Below are 23,119 nucleotides of genomic sequence, written 5' to 3' on the forward strand. Positions count from 1 at the left end.
AACTTGAGTCTGAAACCTTTTTAAATTTATTTACACTGTATTGAGTGTCTTAGGTACACAGGAAAACCTTACAGGACTGTGTCGAGGTCACAAACAGCTACTGTGGGGAAAATAGTGATTATTGGAATTAAATTAGCATTGATTATTATGATAGTGTTCAGTTAAGAGGATCACATTCAGGCTCTCTACACGACCCTACGCGGCCTCACAGGTCCTTGACAATGAGATGAAATACACAGAAAAGTCAAAACACGCAGCATTAAAAATAATAACAGCATTTGGCATCAGAAAGAAAAAGGATGTGTGGAAGAATAAAGCCCCTTAAATGCTGCATGGTCATTTCTGACCGCCGTGGAATAATTCTAAACAGACATGCAGACGAAGCGAAGAAATAAAACACATTCAACACGCAGGAAAGAACGCAAAGATTGCAAATGGTCTCTCAGTTTTCTCTGATGTGTGTCCGGGCTGATAGAGCCCAGCGCTCTTGAACTCACCACACCAGACGATGGAAAGCACACATTGTTCAAAGCGCCTTTTAAATGCAGTAAACCGATCTGCCTTAAAACACTACGTGTCACAGACTGATTGTCTCTAAGCAATGCGAAGCGTCTCACAGCAACAGAATAAATGCAACGTCCTTTCCGAAAGGAAGGAAACGTCTAATACAGAGCAGGCGCGCCTGTGATTGTATGCAAAACGTGAACGCATCGTCACTCCAAGTCGATGCATCTACAGCTGAATTATCTGATAGCAAAGTAGCTGTTAGCCATCTTAATCCTTTAAACACTGAGCAATCAATGCCAGCATTTCCCCCCAAAAATGGATGAATACAGTGCAGACAAGACAATCAAATAAAAAAAAGTCTAGAAACAGAAAAAAAAAGTCTCACCGGCATTTAAAAAAAAAAAATAAAGTATCGAGTTAAAAAAGTAAGATAACACTTTGGATAATAGAACAACGCAGTGATAAATGTATCAAACAAAAATCTTACACATTTCCCTTTGAGATTATGCATACAGATGACGGTTAAAGGCACAATATAAATATGCACAGTCACGCGAGGCACACAGACAAATAAAATACACATTCTTAACGGTCAAGCTGCATGTGTGTACATAGGAAATCTTCTTCAGGCTCAGTATTGTTCAGTCGTAATCTCATACATACAGACTGGGGGGGGGGCAATGAAAAATCTCTTGAAATACAGTTAATGAGAAAAGTAGAACTGTATTGCACGGTCATCGTCCTGTTTTACGTCCCCTCCGATACGCCTTCAGCGGGTTTGGCTGAGCAGTGAAGTAATTCTGTGGTTTCACTTAACGAGGTGTTGATTCATCGATTAGTCTACAGTATGACTATTCTGACAATCAGATGAGTCATTTTCTGAAGCAAAAGGAACCAAAAAAAATCTTGTTTGGTGTCAATATCTGCAGTTTTTCTTATTCCTCTGATAGTAGTTTTTGGACCCCTGATTGGACATAACAAGCAATTCAAAGACGTCACTTGAGTATTTTAACTAGATTGAATTGTTTGGTCTATGAAATGTAAAAAGAAAGAAATCTTCAAAATGCCTGTTTTGATCAAAAGATTTCCAGTTTCCAGTCTTATAAGACAAAGAAAAACAGCAAATCATTTCATATGAGAAGCTGAACCAGCAAACTGTTCCTCATTCAAACCGATTGCCTAATGATGATCAAAAAATATTCAGCAGATTAATCAATAATGACAGAAACTGTTAGTTACAGTCTGGTTTTAACTAATTACATATAAGAGGAATAAAATGTAGTTCTACAGGTTAGCGCGTTCTTTTCTTTGCCCTGGTTTTGTCATAGTTCAAGTCCCACAGACTGAAACTGTTGCTGAATATTGTGGCGGGATGCTAAAACTGTCCGGAAATTCCCTAAAAGAAGAGGAACCTCATGAACTATGATGCTCCTGACAATGTGTTAGCTGAGTCAGGATGAGAGGTGTGAGCATGGACGGAAAGACAAAGACCCCCACCCCCCGCCAAGCCCTCATAGGAGCAACACAACCACCACCCACATCCTGCAGGTGGAGCAGAGCTCGGTCAGTGTTACGTTCACTGACTCAGAGCCTGTAGTCGGGTTTCCATCCAAATTTTAAAGCTAATTTCCAGAAAATCAGCAAAAGAAACCACATGGATGAATGTGCAGTTATGAAAATATTAAGAGTTGAACAGCCGCTGGTGTTAATCAGCCGTTTTTAGCTTTGTGTTGAAACATTTCTCTGATAAAGTGTTGTTTTAGAGGTTTATGGAGCTCAGGGAGCAGCAGCCTTTTCTCAGCCCATAAAGAAACACTTCGTCCTTCAAATTCACCACATCTGGAAATACGAGCGGCATGTCCCAAATCCACACTTCATGCTAACTGTAAGCAGGTTTTTAATCCACAATGTGTTCACACTATGAAAGTGACACAAACAGAACGCAGACGCCATTTTTTAACTGACATTATTCTCCCACAATGCAATGCACAAAGGAAATCAAGGAGCTGACTCGCGGCTGCAAACTGAGTGATGTGTGCTTGGTGAAAGCAGCTCCAGAAAGATCCCAGAAAACCAAAATAAACGTTTAAGATTAAAAAAGTTTATCCGTTTGTGAATCTGTCCGCTAGTGAAGTTTACCTCGCAGTGATTTTCACACGTCATTGTGTCATTTCCTGTTAGTATAAAGCGGTCGAGTGATGAAACGTTTATTTTTTGTACACTAACTGCTAAACCAGGATGCTATGAGAATTAGCATGTAAGTGCATGCTGGACAGAATTAGTGTGCGGGATGGATTTGGGACACAGCTCACTGGACGGTGACGTTACGCTCTAATACAACTATGACTACAACAGGAAGTGAAGTGCGACTCTGTCCCGCTCTGCTCGCTACCTTTCATGTCATGAGTCACGCAGAGCCTCTGACTCTCAGCGCATGACGGCTGCATGTCAAAAGGACCACATGCACACTGTTGCGACACAGTGCTGACTGACGGTGTGCTGTGGTCAGATCAGGAGGGGAAGTCAAAGTCATGACCAAGTTACATCTGTTATCATGTCTTGTACCTCAGGTTAAATAGTTGAATGGCTACATGGGAGGCGAGTAAAGAAACAGGAAAGGGATTACTTGATACTTGATGACTGTGAGTAACCTGATTTGCAAAATGTTGCTTTCAAGTCTCTGAATGAGCAAAAACAATCCAGAAAGAGATTTTTTTTAAGCACATTGATAATATTCTTTCACTTATATAGAGTCTAAATAAAAAGCTACAACAACCCCAAAAGAGAACGACAACAACAAGAAAGAACAAAAACAAAGGCCCTTTGGTTGTTCAGTTCCAGAAAGACAAAATAAAAAGCAGGAGGATTGTTTTTGCTTTAGATTTTGAAAATGAGATATATGCCAAAGACCAAAGAGGAGGAAAAAAAAGCAGATGTCTTCCCTTCTGTGTCCAAATCAGTGCCAGTTTCAGCCGTGGTGAGGTTAGCTGCCGTAGAGGAGGGAGTGCTGGGCGTGAGGAACCTTAATCCAGCCGAATGATGCATCCAGTCTGTTTCTCACAGTCAGCTCCGACCCAAAGTCCGCCTCAGTACATTACCATCACGCATCACACGGTGAGTCTTTCGTCGTCAGTGAGGGCAGATAGGGGTTTCTAATATGCGAGTGTGCGTCGTCGGGGCGGTGGAGTGATTTTAATCGCACAATGTCACTCCGCACACCGACAGGGCTACGACGACGACTACATTTTCCCTTTAGCGTGCGACATTCGATGCCGCCCCCTTTACAAGAAGTCCAGTTCCAGCGCTTGGTGCAGGGACACGAGGTCGCCGTGAGTGGAGATCCGCCAGAAAGGCATGTTGTGCTGCGCAGAGGGACAGACGCAACCAAAGCGGTCAAACGGGAGGTGGTGGGAAAGCGGACAACAGCTTTTTAATCAGACTAAGTTCCATTGCACTTAGTGTGCACGTGCTGGGAGGCTAAACTTTAGCAACTGGTCAACAGTGTCAGGCTCTGCTCTTAAATTCACATTTTTCTCTCCAAGCTTAACTCGTTTTAGCGTTTACGCTCACATCTCGACTTGCATCCAAAGCTACATTCAAAGCGTCTCTACTTGTATTTGCCTGCAGTCGAGTATGAGGCCAAATGCAGCTTTGCATACGGACTAACACACAAACGAAGGGAGGGTTGAAGAGGCATGAAAACATTAAAGCTCACCTGTTTTGCTGCAAACTCCTCATCTCGACCGTCACCGATCACCACGTAAGTCACCTTCTTCCCGAAGCGAGAGACGATCCTCTCAAAGCAACTCTCTTTCCCTGCGTGACAGGAAACCACAAGACATTTCATTCAGCGCATTTTATTTACTTCACCGTCTGTCGCTGTGGAGGAGAACTGATTCATACGATCGCACACGTACCGATCTTTGTGGCACTGTAGATGTTCTCGATGGGGAAGACGTCTCCCAGGCCGTAGAGCAGCACTTTGGCCAGAGCTGGAACCAGCTGAGTGGTGGTGACCAGCACATTCATACACTTCCCTCTGTTGGTGCAACATCGCAAACACATACGAACACATGCATAAAAAGGTTATGAGCAGTTTATCTTGCATTGACCAGTTTTAGCTGAGTAAAACAAAAAAACCCTTAATTGTGAGATTTGAGTTGAATGAATGTTAAATAAAGCCTCCATCTTTGTCTCACTGTTTCACACTTGGCTAATCTCGCTGCACAGTATGACCTTAAACATGCAACAATAAGCGTCCTCTGCTCAGACCTGGACTGGATGTGCAGCAGAGACTTGAGCGCCGTGCTGAGCCACGCGTCCGTAACGTTCTCGATCTCGGACTGCAGCCGTAGAAGCAGCTCCCTCTTCATAGGACTCAGCAGACCTGAAAGAGACAACATGCACTCATGCAGAAACTTTACTTCGGATGTGCAGCGAGTGCACAACAAGATTTAGACAGAACCCTGATTCCAAAGAGTTTGTAAAGTGTGTAAAACAAATAACAGAAATATAAGCTAATCCTGGAACATTGTATCAGTTAGAACATGTGAATCTAACATCACTCCCCTTTTATTGTGTTCACAGTCTGATATTTAAAGGCAACAAGTAGCAGACGCATGCAAACACTTCTGTTTATTTTGGCCGCTGGGCTGAAACTGTAGCCTGGCTGTTTGAGGCCGGAGTGAATTAGGACGATTCAGATGTGCGTGCTTGCCTCGTTTTGCCTTTGGATATTGGTCCGTGGAACTAATTTTATCGTCGTCAAACACGACAGGAATTCACGTGGATGTAAGTGCTGCAAGGTTTTTGTCTTTGGAAAACAAGCACTCAGAAACAGAAGCCTTTCAAAGCACAACACACCAGAGTCACTGTGAAAGAGGAACGTCTGAACGCTCTTTACTGAAACTAAAGGAGGCCGCCAAGCGCCACTGCTGCATTCCAGCCTTGAAGACACATTTAATCTTTATGCAAACTCACCTCCAACATTCCCTTTATAGCTATTGTAGATCTCTTTTAGCCGGCGGTAGCGAAAGGCCAGTTTCCGCATCCACTCCACCCCTCCCTGGACCCCTGTGGTGGCTCCTGATGCCCCTCCACCACTGGTACCATTAAAGCCGTCCGCCAAGAAGTTGTAGTTACTAAAGTAGAAAAAAAAAAACCACCAAACACTTGATTTGTTTAGAAGACGGGAAAAAAATCTGCTTTGCGGTCATGATGTTGAAGTGTGTGAAGAGGCCGATGCCTGTTACAGGATAACGTGACGCACCTCAGTTCCTGTCCGTTGTCGTCAGAGGCGACGTCCTCAACATGGACTTGATCACATTCCTTAAATAAAGCAAAAAGTCAACATCTTTTTTTTAACAAATTGTATAATCATGTCGTTTAAATGAGAAGATCATGGATCTCTGCTGCGGCCTCTTGGCCTTGTCCACACATACACAGATAATTCTGGAAAATAATCGTTTTCCTCTATGCCGCACGCTCTGAACGCTCCCATTTGTCGCATCATTGATGTTTATCGCCACCTACTGGCCCGACATGCTAGTTTGAGCATTTGGAATCATTTTCACCTGCGTGTAAAGATATTTTCTAAGATGAAGGTCGTGTGGACAGAATTTTTTTTGTAACAGAGGGGGAAAATATTTGTCTTAAAACATATCCATACACGTGTAGTCAAGGCCTTAAACTGCCATCTGATTAAATGACTGGAAGGAGCACAGGTTACTGTCAGTTGGATCAGTTGTGGTTTTCCTGGTTTTGAGACTCCATTGTGTCTCCACCCTTTTCTAACTGACTACCAGGCATGAATTTCTCCAGAAGTCAGGCAGCTCGCCAAGAGGTCAGGAAATGAATATAGTAATAACTGTCAAACCACAGACTAGACAAACTCGTGGTTTCTGTCGTGACACCAGGCTGAACGCATCTCACTCTACCTCCAGGTCATTGAAGAAAAGGTGAGTGTCAGCGAGCTCAAAGATCAGCTCCTCCATCTGCAAGCCCAAGTTCAGCACTGTAGCTGGGTCCTGAACATATTAACGAAAAGCTGAGTCAGACTTTGACATTTTATGTTGTACGCTCAAACTTCACGCATGTTCACACACACAAACCTTGCCAAACTTCTGTGCGTAGGAGCCGGTGAGCAGCGAGTGGAATATAATGATGGTCTCATCCAGATCCCACAGAAAAATGCGCTAGAACAGCAGGGAGGTATAAAGTTACGCTTTGCACTGGGAATTAATCTGGACCACACAGGTTTAGCTCTGGCTTGAACTCTAAATGTTGCTACTCTGATTCCAATTTATGCAGCTTCTTAAAATTCAAGCACTTTTCAAGGCACCCAAACCAAAAACTGCCAGACTCTCAAAGCCTTAATCATCAGCACATCCAAGTTGTTGTTATAAATGCAAACGCCAAAAATAAAGTTTACAGTTTCTACAGTTTCTTTTATACCCTCAGCGATCCACATATACTTTACCAGCTCTTCATGTTAGCTTTGATTCTACATATTTTAAATATTACAAGTTTTCTGGTGTTTCATCCAGATTATGTTGAAAACACCTTCAAATTCTAGCATAATCTGAACCTTGAAATCATAAATTAAGCATTTTCCAAATGTTCAAGACTAATTAAGAGCGATCTCTGAGCAGTCTGTCGGTCAGCTGATCACACATTTACCTCCAGGTCACTCTCAGTTGGCGGGCTATCAGACTTCTTGCCCTTCCCTTTGGATTTGCCCACAGAGTTCCTGCGTCCAACCTCGTCCTGATCTCTGGCTCCAGCGGGGAGAGCCACGCTGGTGGGAAGGGCGGCACCTGCCGGGAGGTTCTCTGGTGGGGACGCATCTTAGTACAAGAAAGACTGAAATCAGTACCTGAACAATGCATATATTTGTAATCACTGTACATAAGAGCTGTGAATTCTGCAGAACAGCACTGCAAGCAATTCAAATGAATAGATAGAAATCAATCCAATCCAATCTAATGTTTAATAGAAATAATACAACTCAAAGTGCAGGGATTACCTCTGGGAGGCAGTCCAGCTGAGGCGGCCTCCTCCGACTTCACAGCTGAATATCCGGCCACTCCCACACCGGCACCGTGGTCGTCGCTGCTGGGCAGCCCGGCAGGCACGTAGCTGGGAGGCAGAGCGTAGTACTGAGAGAACTGACTCTGTCCCAGAGAGCTGTAGCTGCTAAACTCCTGCAGAAAGTTGAAAAACAAATGGCGGTCAACCAAATGTGAGATCTGTTCCGGAGACACAGCCTGAAATAATGATCAGACAAGACTTTCATCATTTGATCTTATGACACGAAAGTGTGAAATTTTGTTGTAATTAGCATATTAATTCTTGAGTTGCAGCCCATTAAACAGCCTGCAACCGGTTGGAGGGGTCTTTGAGTTTGAGATAAATTATTATCAAAAATCAGTACCAAGGTATTTAATTGTATCAAGTCAGTAAACCCACAGAGCACCTGCAGATATGCATGCATGTACGAACCTGGCATGGCTCGGAGTGCCACGACCAACAAAGAAAAGACATCTGAAGGGTGTTTCTGTTCTAAAGAAAGCTTGTGAACCACTGTGACACTGAAGATCTTTAAGCATTGTTTATCAAATATTATTTGACCCATCAATGTGTTTAGTTGTGTAACTTCCTACAAGAAATATACAACAGTTCATGTATCTGCCAGGATCTGTACCACTCTCCTGCCAGAGTATGCAGAACTGATTATGTGCTGTCACGTAGTACTACTTATACTATCTTTTTATACCTGTGGCATATTCAAGTTGTTTGTTTGCATGTTTGAAATTCACATCCTGACTTCTGAGTGTTGATTTTCTTATTTTGAGCATTTTTAAGACAAATCTTTGAGGTCCAAAAAAAGACTCTTTTTGAACAAAATGTCTTTTCTGATGTTGCACTGCTAAACAGAACGAATGGCAATAAACACACAACACACATCATCTCTCTGAGGAACACCGACCTGGTGGGTCATCGTGGAGGAGGTCGTGGTGGCGGCCGTAGCTGAGGGGATGCTGGAGTACACGCTGGACGTTGTGAAGCTTGAGCCTGGAGACAGAAAAGTGCTCGACTGAAACAGCGGCAGAGGAAAGAAAAGGTGTTTCTACACAGGATCTGAAGTGACTGACAACAGGAGAGGGAAACAGAGCTGTGCCACTGAAAGATCTCCTTTATTTCTGAGTGCTTCTCGTATTTGCAGAGAGTGTGACAGCGTTATCTTGTGAGACAGCGTGAGGTTGCAGCTTGCCTTGGCTGGGGTATGAGTAGTGCAGATGGCCTGGCTGGGTTGAGGTATATGCGGTGCTGAAGCTGAGAAACCCAGGCTGGCCACCAGAGGGCGCCTCGGGCAGCCCTGTCTCTGTTTTAATGCCTGGCCACATAGCACCTGAAGATGAAAGAGAGCAATGGAAGCAGAGAATGAAAGAGGTGGCGAGAGGAGGGGGGGGGTCACTGAAGATGGGGCAAAGTTCAGAAACCAGGTCCTTCAGTCGAGATGTGGACTTTGTGTTTGAGCAGAGGTCAAAAGCAAAATCGATTCCACAGCGCCAAAGCACAGTCAGGCCTCTAAAGCAAAGTGACGAAGGTGTGATGGCGGGTTTTTAGTGAGCAGACAGGGTTGGAATAGGCCGACAGAGGAGGAGCGGGGACTAACCAAAGGGCGGGAGGCCGTAGGTCTGGCCCGTCTGGGGGAAGGCTGAGTACACGGTGGACTGGGCCAGAGGAGGAAAGGCCACCTGACTGGTGTACGACGTCACCGCCGGGCTGAAAGACGGAGAGAGCGAGAGAATCAGAACCACTGCATCACGTCAGGGCAAGCATGCAGGCGAACAAGTACAACTAGAAATCTACTGCGAGGAAAAAAATCTGATCTCTGCCGACATCACTTTGTGTTTGAGTTTTCTTTCTCCACAACTGCAGCACTTTTTACACGGTTTCTCCAACACATTTTCAGACTTTCACATTATCACGTTTCTCTCGGTGGATTTGTTTGTTTTCCAGATTTGAAACCTGGTAAATGAAAACTGATGAACACACGTTGGCATAATGTTGAAACCTTTTTTTAATCTTGTAGCAGACTGTTCTTTGAGATCTGAGTTTACAACACTCACTCTTCACAGATACGCACACAGTTACGAGCTTGCAAGTCATGTGATGTCCTGCAACTGAGCGCAGATCTGCGAAATGCGGATGTTGAAAGCTCAGCTCTGAAAGAACGAGTGCAGATACACACCTACTAAAGTTTCAAAATAAAGTTTGCCCTTTCGAAACTCAAGTTTCAAAACTTTCCAACATTTTTCACACTCTCATGGCTAGTTTCAATCATGCAAAACCTTTTTAATAACATTTCATGCTTTCAACCTTTCCAAGCCTTCTTCAGTTTCAAAATACGAAACGATATTCATCCCGCAGGAGTGTGTTTATTAAACATCTTGGCTGCCTACAGAGCTCTGAATGTCGTGTGAAATGTAAAGTGCTGTTTCTGTGCAGACACCATGGCCAATAAAGGAAATTCTGTGCACACATAGATTACAGCTGCACTGGTGCAAATGCTTCGTGACACTTGGCTGGATTTCACTTGCATGCGAGTCGAATGGTTGTAACAACAGAGCATGACAGATGATGAGATAACGACATTTGTCCTATTCAGTGTACTCACTTGCTTCCTTGATAAACCTGCTGGGTGTATTCAGATGTGGCTGTTGTGTCTGTGGCTGTCAGAAGGAAAACATGGCATCAGTGTGACATTCAGCAGCAGCTGACCTTTATTGTGCATCGTTTAGGAGTGAGCGAGCGTTTCTGTTCATACCAGAATGTGCATACGAGTTCATGGAGTCCCCGCACGCTTGAGGTGCTGCCCTTCTGTCCGCGTCCGACGGCTCCTGATCACCTGCAATCAAACCTGAATTATTATATATTATAATTCTATTATTGTATCTTCTGAGTGGTCTCACATTTTCTGTTTACCTGAATCAAGCTGGGCTGTGGACAGGGCAGAATAAGAGCTTTCCTGCTCTGATGAACCTAACACAGCCTCTGGACTCCCGTCGTCACCTAAATTACTGGAGGAGCGTAAAGAATTTATTGAAATTATAGGATTTCAGCTGCCAGCAAAATCTGGCAACAAGGCTGAGATGACACTCTGACAAACCACAGCAGAGAAATTAATAAACAGCAAATAACTCCTTTGTTCTTAGTGGTTTTCTGTCAGAATGTGCACAAAGCAACGATTTAAGGGATCAGAAACAGATCTAAACATCAGACTAACCGTGGCTCTTTCTCCAGTCCGCCGTCGATCTCAAGCTTGGCCTTCTTTGTCTACAGACACAAACAAAAAGACATTTCGGTTTCACTGGAACTATTTTCTCTGCAAAAGCTTAGAAAACAGTGACCAACAGTCACAAAACACAATGTTAATGCATTTGAGAAGCAAAAGCTGTGAACTCTTTGATATCTGCTAACTGTCCATCAATCAGTTACTCAGCAACAATTTTTTGGCAGCATAGGGAACCTCACATATTCAACTTTGTGCAGGTTTTCTGAATTTGGTTCATCACCTTAAAATCCACTGACACCCAACACCAACTTTGGTTGGCTAGAAAGGAACATTTAATTTAATGAGAAGCTGCAGCAACAACCTCAATGTGAGATCAGAGACATAAAATACTGAAATCTCATGATACAATAAAACATTTCTTTTAGATTTTGGCGTCGCTGTGCGTAGACTCACCGGCAGCTCAGGCAGCTCCTGCGAGTCGTCCATCTCTGCAGCCGAGCGACCCGACATGTCTGCACGCACAGCCTACTCTCTGCCCCTGGAAAGCGTGTCCGGACCCTGCTTCACGGAACCACAGGAGCAAAAACACATAGGCACAGAATAAATGGCCTTATGTAGTTTTCCGATGCGTGACTCTCCCCTCCCCTTGCCCCATAAACGCTCATCGATGCATCCATCTCCTGCCATCGCGGGGGTGATCAGCAGGGAGGTGGGCGGCGATGGAAGAATTGGGGCACCCTGGTCTAATCTCCAGCACGAGACCTGCAGGTGAGGCACGTGTGGCACTGACGTTGCCCACTGTCCCAGCACACCTGTTTTTACTGTGGGATTAAGGAAGCGTGCCACTTTACATGTGACCTAACCTTCATTCCATGAAAACATATTCTCCAGAAGCTTTAGGTGCAAGCTGTCGAATCAATAGATGCCCAGAGGTGATAAGATCTAACCTCATTTTGTCCAGTGCTCGCTCAACTGGCCTTTCCCCATGGCTGGAGAGAGGGAACAGTTATCTGACATAATGCAGACACGGGAGGAGAAAATAGGTCAGACGGCAAATTCAAAACCGCATGAATGTGTCAGGCAGTTGTCAATGGTGCACGTTCCAAATCAAAAAGCATGCCACCTGAATTGGCTGGGCCATCGACATAAATGTCATCTTACGCAAGATTTATGTAAGTGAACTCAGAAAAGTAGTGCATCTGAAGGAAAATAAGGCCACTGGCTGAAGTGTTGATTAGAATTCAAGCAAAATACTTGATGTTTCAAGCGCAGCCTGCATACCGATAAAATCACAAAATTTAAGCCTCAGAACGCCACAACCTGCCGGCGGGTTTGAAAGGGAGGTTTTCATTCTTTCAAGAAATCATGATAGCATTTTCAGATGTCACACTGCCCTAAACTGATCATGAGGGATGGCTGCTTCCGTGAGGAAAAATAACCAAATCCAAGTTTAAAATAGTGACATTTCATCTAAATCACTTTATTCTGCATGTTTCTTTTAACATTCTGCCAAGAACAAACAGTTTGAACAAACCAGCTTTGGCAAAATACATGAAAATCTGCACTCCTGAGCACAACCAGGAAGCCTCGAATGACTAGCTGGAGATCAACAGTCACAGCGATGAGAAGAGGCTGTTTATACAGAGCGCGCCTGGTTTGCAGAGGTTGTAAAACTGGATATGCACTATAGATCACATTTTTGTAAAATAAATTAAGAAATTTAACTTGCATTTTTCCATTTCCATAATTTATGGCATTGCAAGTGTGTTATACTGCATGAAAGACATTTCTGAGTGTACTTCTAGCCGTGATTGTGCTGTTTCCATAGAGGATGGACTTCTATGTTGCAGTGAAAAACGAGCACGGAGGGGTTAAAGATGACAAAAAGAGTGGGTGGCATGCTGGTAACACTGTCGCCTCACAGCTAGAAGGTCCTGGGTTCGATTCCCGCCTGGGGCACTGAGGGGTGTGTCCTCCACCATGCCTACGGTGCCTGCTGCCCTTTATCTCGAGGAAAGGGACCTTTCTGTGTGGAGTTTGCATGTTCTCCTCGTGTTCAGCTGGGGTGTCCTCCATAAAACCCCCACTAAAAACATGCAAGACGATCACCACCTGACCAGTGGTGACAAGAAGGAACTGGGTCCCCGGCTGTCGACCGGCAGCCCACCGCTCCTGGTCTGGTCTGGTTTGGTCTGCCGCGGAGGAAGGACTTACCAGGATGGGTCAAATGCGGAGGAATAATTTCACAGAAGCAGGGCGTGTGCATGTTGTGTTGTGATTAATAAAGTATGTTTCTTCTTCTTCTTCTTTCTCAGCTGCACTCGAGCAGCAGCTGCTTTTTGATAATGCTCGTAGCTAACTGATCAAACTGGAGACTCCCAGTTCATTTGACAGACTCCCTGCGGCTGTTGCCACGGGTGACAGAGCCGCTCACAGTCACCTCTTCTCCGCCAGCATCACAACACCACTCGGGTTCGATCACACTGCTGAGGAACAACACGGCCCTGATACAGGATCCTCCTCAATACCTCGGAGTGCACCTTGACAACAGACTGAACTGGAAAACGAACATCAACGCTGTTTGCGAGAAGCAGACTCTATTTCCTGAGGAGGCTTCAGATCATTCATTGTGAGATCTTCTACCAGTCCTCATCGCTGCAGTGTGCTGGGGGAGCAGCATCGGAGCCGGCGACACCAACAGTCTGAACAAACTGATCAGGAGGGCTGGCTCCATTTTTGCCTGCAAACTAGACACTTTTGAGGAGGTGGTGGAGAGGAGGACACTGGACAGACTGTTATCCATCATGGATAACCCTGAACATCCTCTTCGCCACCTCGTGGACAGACAGCGGATCTCCTTCTCCAACAGACTGCTCCAGCTCTGCTGTCACAAGGACCGCTTCAAGAAATCGTTCCTGCCACGAGCCATCACACCATACAACAGTAACTTAAACAGTTAATCCAGCAACCTCACAATCTCCAATATTTTACAGATTATCTGTAATACTGCAATATTGCACATACAGTCTACTGTTTATATTTATTGATCTGTTTAAGGTTTATTTATCATGTGAAACTGCACAAATTTTTTGCTGTAAATACTTGTTTATACACTAAGTTAAACTGTATTTTAATTATATTAATAGAATATGTATGATACATTATAATACATTTTATATAACTATATATTTAGTTTTACTTAGTTATATTTCTATTATTATTGCTGTTTATATTTGTTGTTACTTTTTGTTACTTTTTTAAACAATTGTCGTATACACTCTGTGTTTGTCTGTATGTTTAATTGCTACTGCAACAAAATAATTTGCCAAACTGGGATGAATAAAGAAGCAGTCTAAAGTCTAAAGTCTCTGCTTCAAGCGGCTGCTGTCTTTTCCCAGAGGGTGGACTATCAACAGCACAGATCGGGAAGAAATCAGCTGAGCAGTGGCCAATGTTGTGTTGGACTTGAGATTGAGATTGTATGGGCTTTTTTTCTTTTACAAAAAAGCCTTATTTTTTGGATTGTGTAATTTTCTAAAAAGTTGTCTACAAAGAAATGTTATTTATGATCAGAAAGAGAAATAGACGATATTCTGTGACAGCTTGAGTTTCTAAGAAGTTGCTGATTTTCAGATGCATTTCCCTCAAAGAGCTGTTCAGACATACGGACTGAGATCCATTTCAACCAGGTAAAAACTCACTTAACTTTACTCTTCATACTGGTTGAAAGGGTTGCTTGCCTGCAGAAAAATCTCACATTTTATAATTTCTAACATACTGAAAACACTCTCTAGGTTATGCTACCATTTAGTCAAGAGTACCAACTGATAACTGTGTCTGTTTTAAGTGACTAAATACATTTTCTTTTCAGGAAACCTCCCAAATAATTTGCACGGTCATCTTTGTTGAAAATATGGAAGCTGTAACATTAACATACAGGTCTTCATATGACTGATGTACTGATGACACATAAATCCAAATGGAACCTTGTTAGTTTCTTTCTAGTAAGAATAAAATTCCCCCTCATCGTCTGCAGATTACAAACACATCTCTGGTTCAGACAGAAAAAGCTGTATGCTTTTATTTACTAGTTATGCAACCGTTGACTTCATGTAATAGACTGACCAAACTGCCTGGCCAGGGTTTTCTGATCATGAAGTTACTTCTGACGCCTCTATGCAAATACCTATGTTCCCATATTGTTTATCAGGCTCATGGAAAATTAATACCTTCTGGAGGAAATCCGGGCAGTTTTTATCCAGTTCATTTGCAAACGTTAGCCGACTACCACAACGTTAGCTGAATCCAGCAAATAACCCAGCCGTGGACAGTTTGCTATGAAGGTGAAGTCTAATATCAGACTCCTTCCTATGAAACAGAAGCTCCTTTAGCTTTACTTTGCACACAGAGCGACTGAAACATAATCTGCACAATCGACACAAGACAGATGATATAGGTAACAAGCTAAGATTAACTAATACAACTACTATGACAAACAGACACTAATACAGCGTACATCCCAGCTTTTAGACGCCACCGTGCAAGCTTTCACACAGGAGTGTTAGCTCCTCAACGCTAGCAATCAGAAACGGTATATTTACATAGTTTACCATCATTTCCTAAGAATTGACCGTGCCATCAGTTGTCAACTTAGCACTCATGCTAACTACCTTGCCCATAGTTTATGGTAATTAATAAACTGAGTCGACTGAGTTACTTAGTTTGGCCCGGGCATGAAAGTTTTCCGTTCCAGAAATTAGTCGATACCAGCAGCCATTGGAGTGGGTATTGAAATGGCATCGTGTGAAAGCATCTCACTCCCGCTGCGCCCAACTGCAAAGATAATCCCAAAACAAACATCTCGTACACAGCGAAACGGTCAAACCCAGTCTTACCATTGAAGAAGTGGATGAGAAACGCTTCAATTAAAGCGTCTTCAATTGAAACCACACTGTCAAGCTTTGTCTGTTGTTAGGGAGCACTATTTTGCAGGAAGTTTTCGATGCTGTGCCTACTGCGCACGCGCACAACGTTCATTCACTGGGGTCCTTTCTTTGGCGCGACGGGGGACGACAGGTGTGGCGGTCCATCAACACAGGTGAGAGACAAAACTGCAAACATTTGTTACTTGAACAGATGAAGCCACTTGTGACATGTTGTCAGCTCTGTCTCAGGGTGTGTTACAAATGCGTGCTGGTCTCAACAACTCGTAGAGGATGTAGAAAATAGTAGTTCATTACTTAGCTCGGCTAATTTTAAGCTAGCTGGCTATAACTGAAATTTGTCATTTTCAGTTGCAAAAATACTGTTGAATGAAATATTGTTTCTTCAAGAAGTCACATGAATGTAGATAAACTTTCAACTGTTAGAAAAAAGGTTAATCCCAAACAGACGATCAACTGCTAAAAAACAATGAAACAATGAGCTGATCAATCGGTTAGTCATTGACAGTGAATCAACAACTATTTTGATAAGTGACTAATTCTCTGGTTCCAGCTTATTAAAGGATTTGTTCCTTTTCTTTGTCTTACGTGACAATAAACTGAATATCTTCTGGTTTTGGACTGTTCGTTGGACAAAACATTTGTCATTTTTCATTATTTTTGTAAGACCGAGTGATTCATTGATTAGTTGGCGAAGTTTGCAGCAGATTAGTTGTCAATGACAGTAATTATTGCCTTATATTATTAAATGCGAAATTTGTCAGTAATTATTATGTAAAGTAGCATCAAACAAAAACCATCACACTTGCCTTGAATTTAGTGAATTTATTTGCCATTTCTGACACAGATTACAGTTCAATATTTCAGTTGATCGTGTAAATTATCTTCTTTGTACAGTAGCAGTGGCATGAAAATAAATATACATAAAAAATACAAAACAGAAAAAAATAATGCTTCCAAATATGGAAGAAAATTATCTAGAACTGTGTGTTGCCTTGTCGTTTTTTTCAGCAGGCTTGAAAATGCACTGCAAACCAAATGCCTAAATTATGGAGACTGAATGGGGCAAAACAAAGTCAAGAACAATCTCTGAGAGAGTGAAAATCCTTTCTTAATAACTTAATGCGTATTAGATCATAAAATACAACTTACACTTCTGCTAAAAGAGATGATAATTATTCTTTCAGAGTTAATAAGATTTTATTGCACTTTCCAGAACCCATATTATGCAGTGAGCCGGTGGCTAAACACTGCTCGGAGAAAGCCAGCGCCTGCTCCACCTTGTGGTTTATCTTCAAAGTTAATGAAGCACTTTCTTATTCAGACTATTACCAAGAAAAGGGACAAAGAGGTTTAGGGAAAAGAGATATGTACAAACAGTATATATGGATCAGGCCGCCTTGGACAGGCACAAGACATTCACAGTTCTTCTCTACATGATGCATAAATACAAAAACATCTGTCATCACAGATTCTGTAGTTTGTCCGGAGTGTTTGCAATAAAACAGCAATCACTTAAATTTGAAAGAACGTTGATATACAGTGTGTGCTATCGTTGATGTGGGCCTGTTATTGCTGGTTGAACTCTTATCACACTCTCCTGATCAATAAGAGAAGTCTGTCATTAAGTATGCAAAGAGCAGATGTCGATTAACACAGTCACTGGCTGTAAATGAAAAGAAGTTGGAAAAACCAAAAATAAAATATATTGCCATAGAGGAAATAGAGTTTTATCATATGTGTGTGTGTGTGTGTATATATATACACACATATATATATACACACATAGATACACATACATACATACATATATATATATATGTACTAGGAAACATTTATAACTCATTTATAATATATGCAGAACTTTCTTTAAAGTAAAGAAACAATGTTTGTAGTCATTAAATCATGAAACCTTTTGGTTTTGCAATAAAATATATGTAACTTCTTTCTTCTACACAGTACAGTAAAACTTTGATCTTCAGTTTCTGAGGACAAACCGGTCAAAAAGTCTTTGTGTTAAGCATACCATAGTTAACAGTTTGGTCCGAGTATTTCTATTAGCGTACAACATTGAAATGCCATCATCTCTTTGTCCAAACCACAGGTATGAAAATAAGCAGTGGAAAGATATGCAGCTGTCTAATGCAAAGTTGCTGATGCTTAAAGCGTTTCACTTTTCTTGACCCTTGTTTCCTCAAGTGCAATTGAGCATTTACATGAAAATAACAACGCATTGTCAACTGAAACAAAAACAGTTTAACCATATGTAGACGTGTAATGAAGGCATCACCCTCAACAGCTGGCGCTCAGGTCAAAGCCCAAACAAGCGAAATGGTTTTGTTTTTTCTTTTGATAATGCTGTTGCTGCCGTCCACACTGCCTTTCGAACCTCAGGCACTTCTCTTCATGTCACTTCACCAGTGGCTGTGAGGTCCAGAGCCCTCCAAGAGCGATGTTTTATGACCACAGAGTGCATCCATACTTGGCACACACGTATGATAATTTTGGGTGGTTGAGGCAGAAGAGTAGGACCAGTGGTGTTGTAACATGAGAGTCCCCATCTGTACAATTTTCATGCACAAAATCCCTCAAGATCTGCCCCCCAGTGTTCATGTCCATTTTGTCAGTTAGATCCTCTGCGTAACCTCTGAGTCTGCATAACGTCCCCCATACAGGCTGCTCCAGCGGGGTCCCTCAGTCAAAGTAAGACCCTTAATCCAGAACTTTTAGCATGTTTCTAGTGAGTTCCCTGGACAGAAGGACAGATGATGTTGCGTTCACATAAAGGAGTGATCAGCTGGAGGCCCGTAAGAGAAGCCTGGAAAAGCTCCGGCCGCTTCCTTCACGCTGCTGGTCACAGTTGGGGTGTCAGTGCACAGCGAGGAGGACACAGGCAGATGGGTGAACTCGGGGTCAAAGTGTCGGAGGTCAGTGGGACCGCTCTGTGAAGCCAAGCAGGAAGGACGGGAATTAGACATGTAGTCTCAGGAACCATTGCAAGACACTAATAGATTGGGCTCAAGGCATTTTCCACTATTTTCTGACATAATATAAATAAAATGATTATTCGATAATGAAAAATCATCAATTGCAGTGCTGGTTTGAACTTACCACTGAGGGGATGAAGGGAGGTGTGATCTTCTTGGCCATCAGGTCCTCCCAGTTGATGGGGGAGAAGAAGGAATGGTACTTGAGTTCAAGCTGGAGGGAAAAACAAATTGTAGATCAGCAGACTGATAGCTTCACGGATCTCTTACAGTGATCTATGTGACATGTGCTTCAGGGTCAGCTGTGCACACTTACAAAGTCGTCCCTGACTCCCAGCCTCTTGGTGCGGTCCTTCTGCAGGAGCCCCTCGAGCAGTTCCCTCCCTGCGTTTGACACGTTGGGCTTGAGCACAGGAGACTTGTGCAGGATGTTGTTGTACATCTCAGCGGTGTTGCGGCTGTAGAACGGCGGCTATAAAGCAGAAAGATCAACAAGAAATTAAGTTTATTTAATATATGAACCAGCAGCAGACTTGCACCAAAAGGCATAAAGTCTCAGGTTTAACTTACAAGTCCATAGAGCATCTCATAGAGCACCGACCCCAGACACCACCAGTCAACTGTGCGGTCGTACGCCTGCTTCTGGAGAACCTCAGGGGCCAAATACTGTGAACAAGAAAGAGTAAAGTTAGAATTTGTCCTTGGTTTATTTTCTATATTGATAATTAGTGAAAGCCTTTCATTTATTTTGTACCTCAGGCGTTCCACAGAAGGTTGTTGTTGTACCGTTGGCCTCAAGGCCTTCTTTGCAGAGGCCAAAGTCTGTGAGGACAATGTGGCCCTGTGAGTCTAACAGGATGTTCTCAGGCTTCAGGTCCCTATAAAGAAGAAGAGGAACAAAGCTTTTAGAAAAATGCCTCAAAGCTTCAAAGTTACTCCAAAGCTCTTTCAGCTCAGCTCAACACGAATCATGTTAGTAAATGTCCACTAGGGGGCACTGTAGGATCGTTCATTACCTGTACACAATGTGCAGGGAGTGGAGGTAGCCAAGCGCACTTGCAATTTCAGCAGCGTAGAACCTGGCTCTGGGCTCCAGGAAGATCCTCTCTCTCTGGAGATGATAGAACAGCTGGAGAGAAAATAAACATCTGTCAACATCAGCTGACTTGATTCTGCTGACTTGATTTCTGGGCGTTGTGAGATTTGAACTAACCTCTCCGCCGTTGACGTAGTCAAGGACGAAGTACAGCTTGTCAGTCGTCTGGAAGGAGTAGTGCAGCCCCACCAGGAAGGGATGCTTGATGTTCTTCATCAGCACGCTGCGCTCAGCCATGATATGCTTTTGCTGGAGGGAACATAGATGTTAATATAAGCTGTATTCATCACATCGACAGTTTACATTATGAAAGAGATGTGGATTCAGGCGTCAGTGTGGTGATTAATCCTGAGTTTACCTCTTTCTTCTTCATGATGATCTTCTTCTGTAGCACTTTGACAGCATAGTATTTGGTGGACTCCTTGTGTCGAGCCAGCAGAACCTGTAAGAGAGCAAATATTTGCATCAGTGATGGTGTTGCAGCAGTTACAGATATGAGCAGATAAGAGAAGTTAGTTATATAAAAGAGACTCACCTTTCCAAAGCTGCCTTTGCCGATGATTTTGAGGTAGTCAAAATCACAGGGTTTGATCCTGATGTGGAGAAACACAGACGATTAGGATTCTTATTGACAGGAGACAGGTGTACTCTACATTAAAAATAAAGAGGATTTTAAGTAAGGCTACTTACTGAGTGTCCTCAGCCAGCGAACTTCGTGAATTTAGGCACAACTGAAAGATAAGAAAGGGGGAATTTTATAAATATTTTTTCTTGGAAAGAAAGTTAATCACATGGTGAGTGAACAGTTTCTGCTTACCGGACTTTCAGGAAGTTCGTCATTTCCAACCTCCTCATTTTGATTCTCATCAATCTTCAGGAAGTTGTTGACTTCAACACTGGGGGGGGGACATAGAGGTGGTTACATGATGGATTTTGATACCAGCTGTTATTTTCTGTTCAGATTTAAGGATTCGATATGAACGACTACATTTGAATTTTGTCGCACGGTGAAATCTACAGCAGTCTGTGAGACTGAAAGCTGAATGGATGATCCCTGCTGGGGTACGCATGACCCAGACAGGTCAGGTTTAGGACAGGCTCATCAGGGTGTAACAGCCTAACCTGTCTGAGGAAAAGCTTAAGCCGCTGACCCACGACAAGACGGTTCAGGCGGCTCTGCAGGACTCAGCGGTCCAGCTCACACACCCTTTCCTTACGGGTTCAGGTATTTTTCGACCAGGCCCTGAACTGGAGGTCAGGACGTGTGATGGAACAAGTCCTATATCATGTAATAACTGAATTATCGGTTTATCCTTGTCTAGGGGACAGAGAGGATTTGCTGGTGATTAGGCAGTGGCGAGGTTGTTACCGGGCTCGTCATGAAAGGACTATTCTTGCTCTGCCTTCTTGGATGCAGATTATGCTGTTCTCAGAATGTCCTGCCAAACTCAGGTGGCTGATTGGATTGGACACTGATCATGAATGGGCCAGTGATCAGAAATAAATACTAGAGCCAGGAAGTAACTGATGCCCAGTGATGCTCCCTGTGCCACTTTTAAAGGCCAGTTTTCCATCCGACACTCATCCCTCGTTGAGTATACTCACTGTTGGCAGATATGTGGGGTAGACACCAGCTTCTGGATGAAGTCATTCAGCCCCATTTTTCTCTCCTTGATGAAAGCTGCAAATGGAGAGTGGGGGGAAGAATTCACATCAGCATCACACGCAGTATTCACCACAGATGATGCATAAAAAAAACCTCTTCTATCAGAGAAGAAATTTTGGGAAAATGTTTTCCAGCTGTAATTCGCTGTTTTGGAGTTGTTAAAGGGTCGATTTGCGTGTTGTGCACAGACCTCTAACGCTGCGGGCTTATGGGTTATGCAACCACTTGGGTCACTCATTCAGATACCAACAGTGCTGGCCAACAAAGCATTTTCCATCCTTACCACAACATAAATAACCAGCTTTGAGATGATTTGGCAGATTTCTCGCGCTACACTTAATTGAAAGCGATACATGCGATATTTCAATATAAGTAGAGCAAAAAAAGCACCTTGCGATTAGGTTTAATTCATCTCTGGCAGCTGTTGTTTAGCCTACTAACCAGCACATATCAATAAATACGCTTAGTTTGTTTTACTGATCAATGCAGGAGCAGCTTTAGTCATGAATTGTGATAATTGTTTTTGTCGCTCACCGGTGAGAACGGCGACAATTCCCCTCATTTTACAGTACGTGAGGTCGCATCCAGCCTCGGTCACAGCCATGTTGAGCGAGAGGCAAATATCCAGTGTAAAAACGCCAATAAAAAGAAAATATCAGTCCTTCTCTGATCCTCTAACAGTCAGTGATCGCTCACTTCGTATCCAGATCACACGCGCCGAGAACTGCCGACCGCGCGCCGCTCCGAAGTGCCGCTGCTCCCTGCGCGAGCCAGCCAGCTTTTATATACGGAGCACGTGGTGCTGGGAGGCGACGCCCACTTTTCGTCATGCGCGTAACCAGGGCAACTGCTGGGGCCGTGACGTCACGGGATTCCGCTGCAGCCACATTCTGCCTGTAGGAGGCGGGGGATGACGAGGAGAGCTCACCGCAGAGGAGGAGGAGGTGGAGGAGGGAGGCCAGCTCCCCCACCACCTCCACCCCCCTCCTCTTCATCATTTTCTTTCAATGAAAAGCACCAACTGACTGTAATCACCGTGCACACAAAGAGATTAAAGTCAGTTGGAGAAAACAGCTGCAATCAGGACCAGAGCTGATTCTCCGTCTCTGGCTTCTCCACTGCATGCAGACCTCAGCTGGAGCTGGCTGCCCTCAAGCCTGCAGTCACTTTATTTTGAAAGGGTGCGGAGAAATGTATGTCACGATTGCTGCATTTCAGCTTCTGCAACAGCTGCGGTTCCTGATCGTGGTAACCCGCACGCTAAAGGCTGTGAAAATGCATGAGGAGAAAAGCAAAGTTCTGCATAGACAGTCCTCTTTTTTAAATCCGTGCAATCTCCACAAATCTCCATGTGCTTTAATTCTTAAAAATTAGTGGCTTTACGTGGCTGGTGAGGTCAAGGTTATATAGGTGACTTTGCAAGGCAGAATTACATAAATTCAGAGAAATTACACATGACATCATGCTTTAAGCCGAATCAGTGATCAGTCCATCTGTCATAGATGTGGTCCACTAACCCTGTAAGTTACATAACTGTGCCATAATGCAGATAGCTATACTGCCCAAGGAGGAGAGTGAGCCGCATAGTAAATTTTCCAGTCGGTGATAGTGATTTTAAAT

General features: G+C 43.4%; 2 protein-coding genes across 4 annotated transcripts; both read right to left on the reverse strand.

The window, feature by feature from the left end:
• Window positions 1-5: 5 nt before the first annotated feature.
• On the reverse strand, window positions 6-15,820 carry eya3 (EYA transcriptional coactivator and phosphatase 3). 3 transcript variants are annotated; one of them, XM_070985116.1, is made up of 19 exons: window positions 15,703-15,820; window positions 11,261-11,365; window positions 10,799-10,848; window positions 10,498-10,592; window positions 10,340-10,420; window positions 10,190-10,244; window positions 9,185-9,294; window positions 8,780-8,917; window positions 8,495-8,580; window positions 7,532-7,709; window positions 7,186-7,352; window positions 6,618-6,701; window positions 6,444-6,533; window positions 5,777-5,835; window positions 5,488-5,648; window positions 4,780-4,894; window positions 4,425-4,546; window positions 4,223-4,323; window positions 6-3,869 (listed from the first exon to the last, which is right to left on the reverse strand). In XM_070985116.1, exons 2-19 carry the CDS (start codon window positions 11,315-11,317, stop codon window positions 3,789-3,791), a joined length of 1,830 nt encoding a protein of 609 aa, XP_070841217.1. In that variant the 5' UTR covers window positions 11,318-11,365; window positions 15,703-15,820; the 3' UTR covers window positions 6-3,788. The 3 variants fall into 3 exon arrangements, with proteins under 3 accessions (XP_070841217.1, XP_070841218.1, XP_070841219.1); XM_070985117.1 differs by having other exon boundaries at window positions 7-3,869; window positions 11,261-11,368; window positions 15,703-15,778; XM_070985118.1 differs by lacking the exon at window positions 8,780-8,917 and having other exon boundaries at window positions 7-3,869; window positions 15,703-15,796.
• Window positions 15,821-16,560: 740 nt separating this feature from the next.
• LOC139345574 (serine/threonine-protein kinase Sgk1) lies at window positions 16,561-22,259 on the reverse strand. The gene is made up of 13 exons (XM_070984242.1): window positions 22,034-22,259; window positions 21,439-21,514; window positions 20,651-20,729; window positions 20,524-20,564; window positions 20,369-20,426; window positions 20,192-20,275; window positions 19,951-20,082; window positions 19,754-19,866; window positions 19,492-19,615; window positions 19,308-19,403; window positions 19,054-19,209; window positions 18,862-18,951; window positions 16,561-18,692 (listed from the first exon to the last, which is right to left on the reverse strand). The coding sequence occupies exons 1-13, from the start codon at window positions 22,101-22,103 to the stop codon at window positions 18,528-18,530; spliced, it is 1,284 nt and encodes a 427-aa protein (XP_070840343.1). The 5' UTR covers window positions 22,104-22,259; the 3' UTR covers window positions 16,561-18,527.
• Between the last annotated feature and the right edge of the window lie 860 nt (window positions 22,260-23,119).

The sequence above is a fragment of the Chaetodon trifascialis genome, chromosome 17 (genome assembly GCF_039877785.1).
Source record: "Chaetodon trifascialis isolate fChaTrf1 chromosome 17, fChaTrf1.hap1, whole genome shotgun sequence".
Classification (NCBI taxonomy): domain Eukaryota; kingdom Metazoa; phylum Chordata; class Actinopteri; order Chaetodontiformes; family Chaetodontidae; genus Chaetodon; species Chaetodon trifascialis.

Excerpts from the sequence above, each read along its gene's own strand:
- eya3 (XM_070985116.1), bottom strand. The coding sequence starts at position 11,317 with ATGTCGGGTCGCTCGGCTGCAGAGATGGACGACTCGCAGGAGCTGCCT. Across the intron at positions 10,593-10,798 it reads GGACTGGAGAAAGAGCCACG|TAATTTAGGTGACGACGGGA; the intron begins GTTAGTCTGATG and ends ACGCTCCTCCAG. Across the intron at positions 4,547-4,779 it reads CTGCTGCACATCCAGTCCAG|AGGGAAGTGTATGAATGTGC; the intron begins GTCTGAGCAGAG and ends TTGCACCAACAG.
- LOC139345574 (XM_070984242.1), bottom strand. The coding sequence starts at position 22,103 with ATGGCTGTGACCGAGGCTGGATGCGACCTCACGTACTGTAAAATGAGG. Across the intron at positions 21,515-22,033 it reads AATTGTCGCCGTTCTCACCG|CTTTCATCAAGGAGAGAAAA; the intron begins GTGAGCGACAAA and ends CTCCATTTGCAG. Across the intron at positions 19,616-19,753 it reads TCCCTGCACATTGTGTACAG|GGACCTGAAGCCTGAGAACA; the intron begins GTAATGAACGAT and ends TCTTCTTTATAG.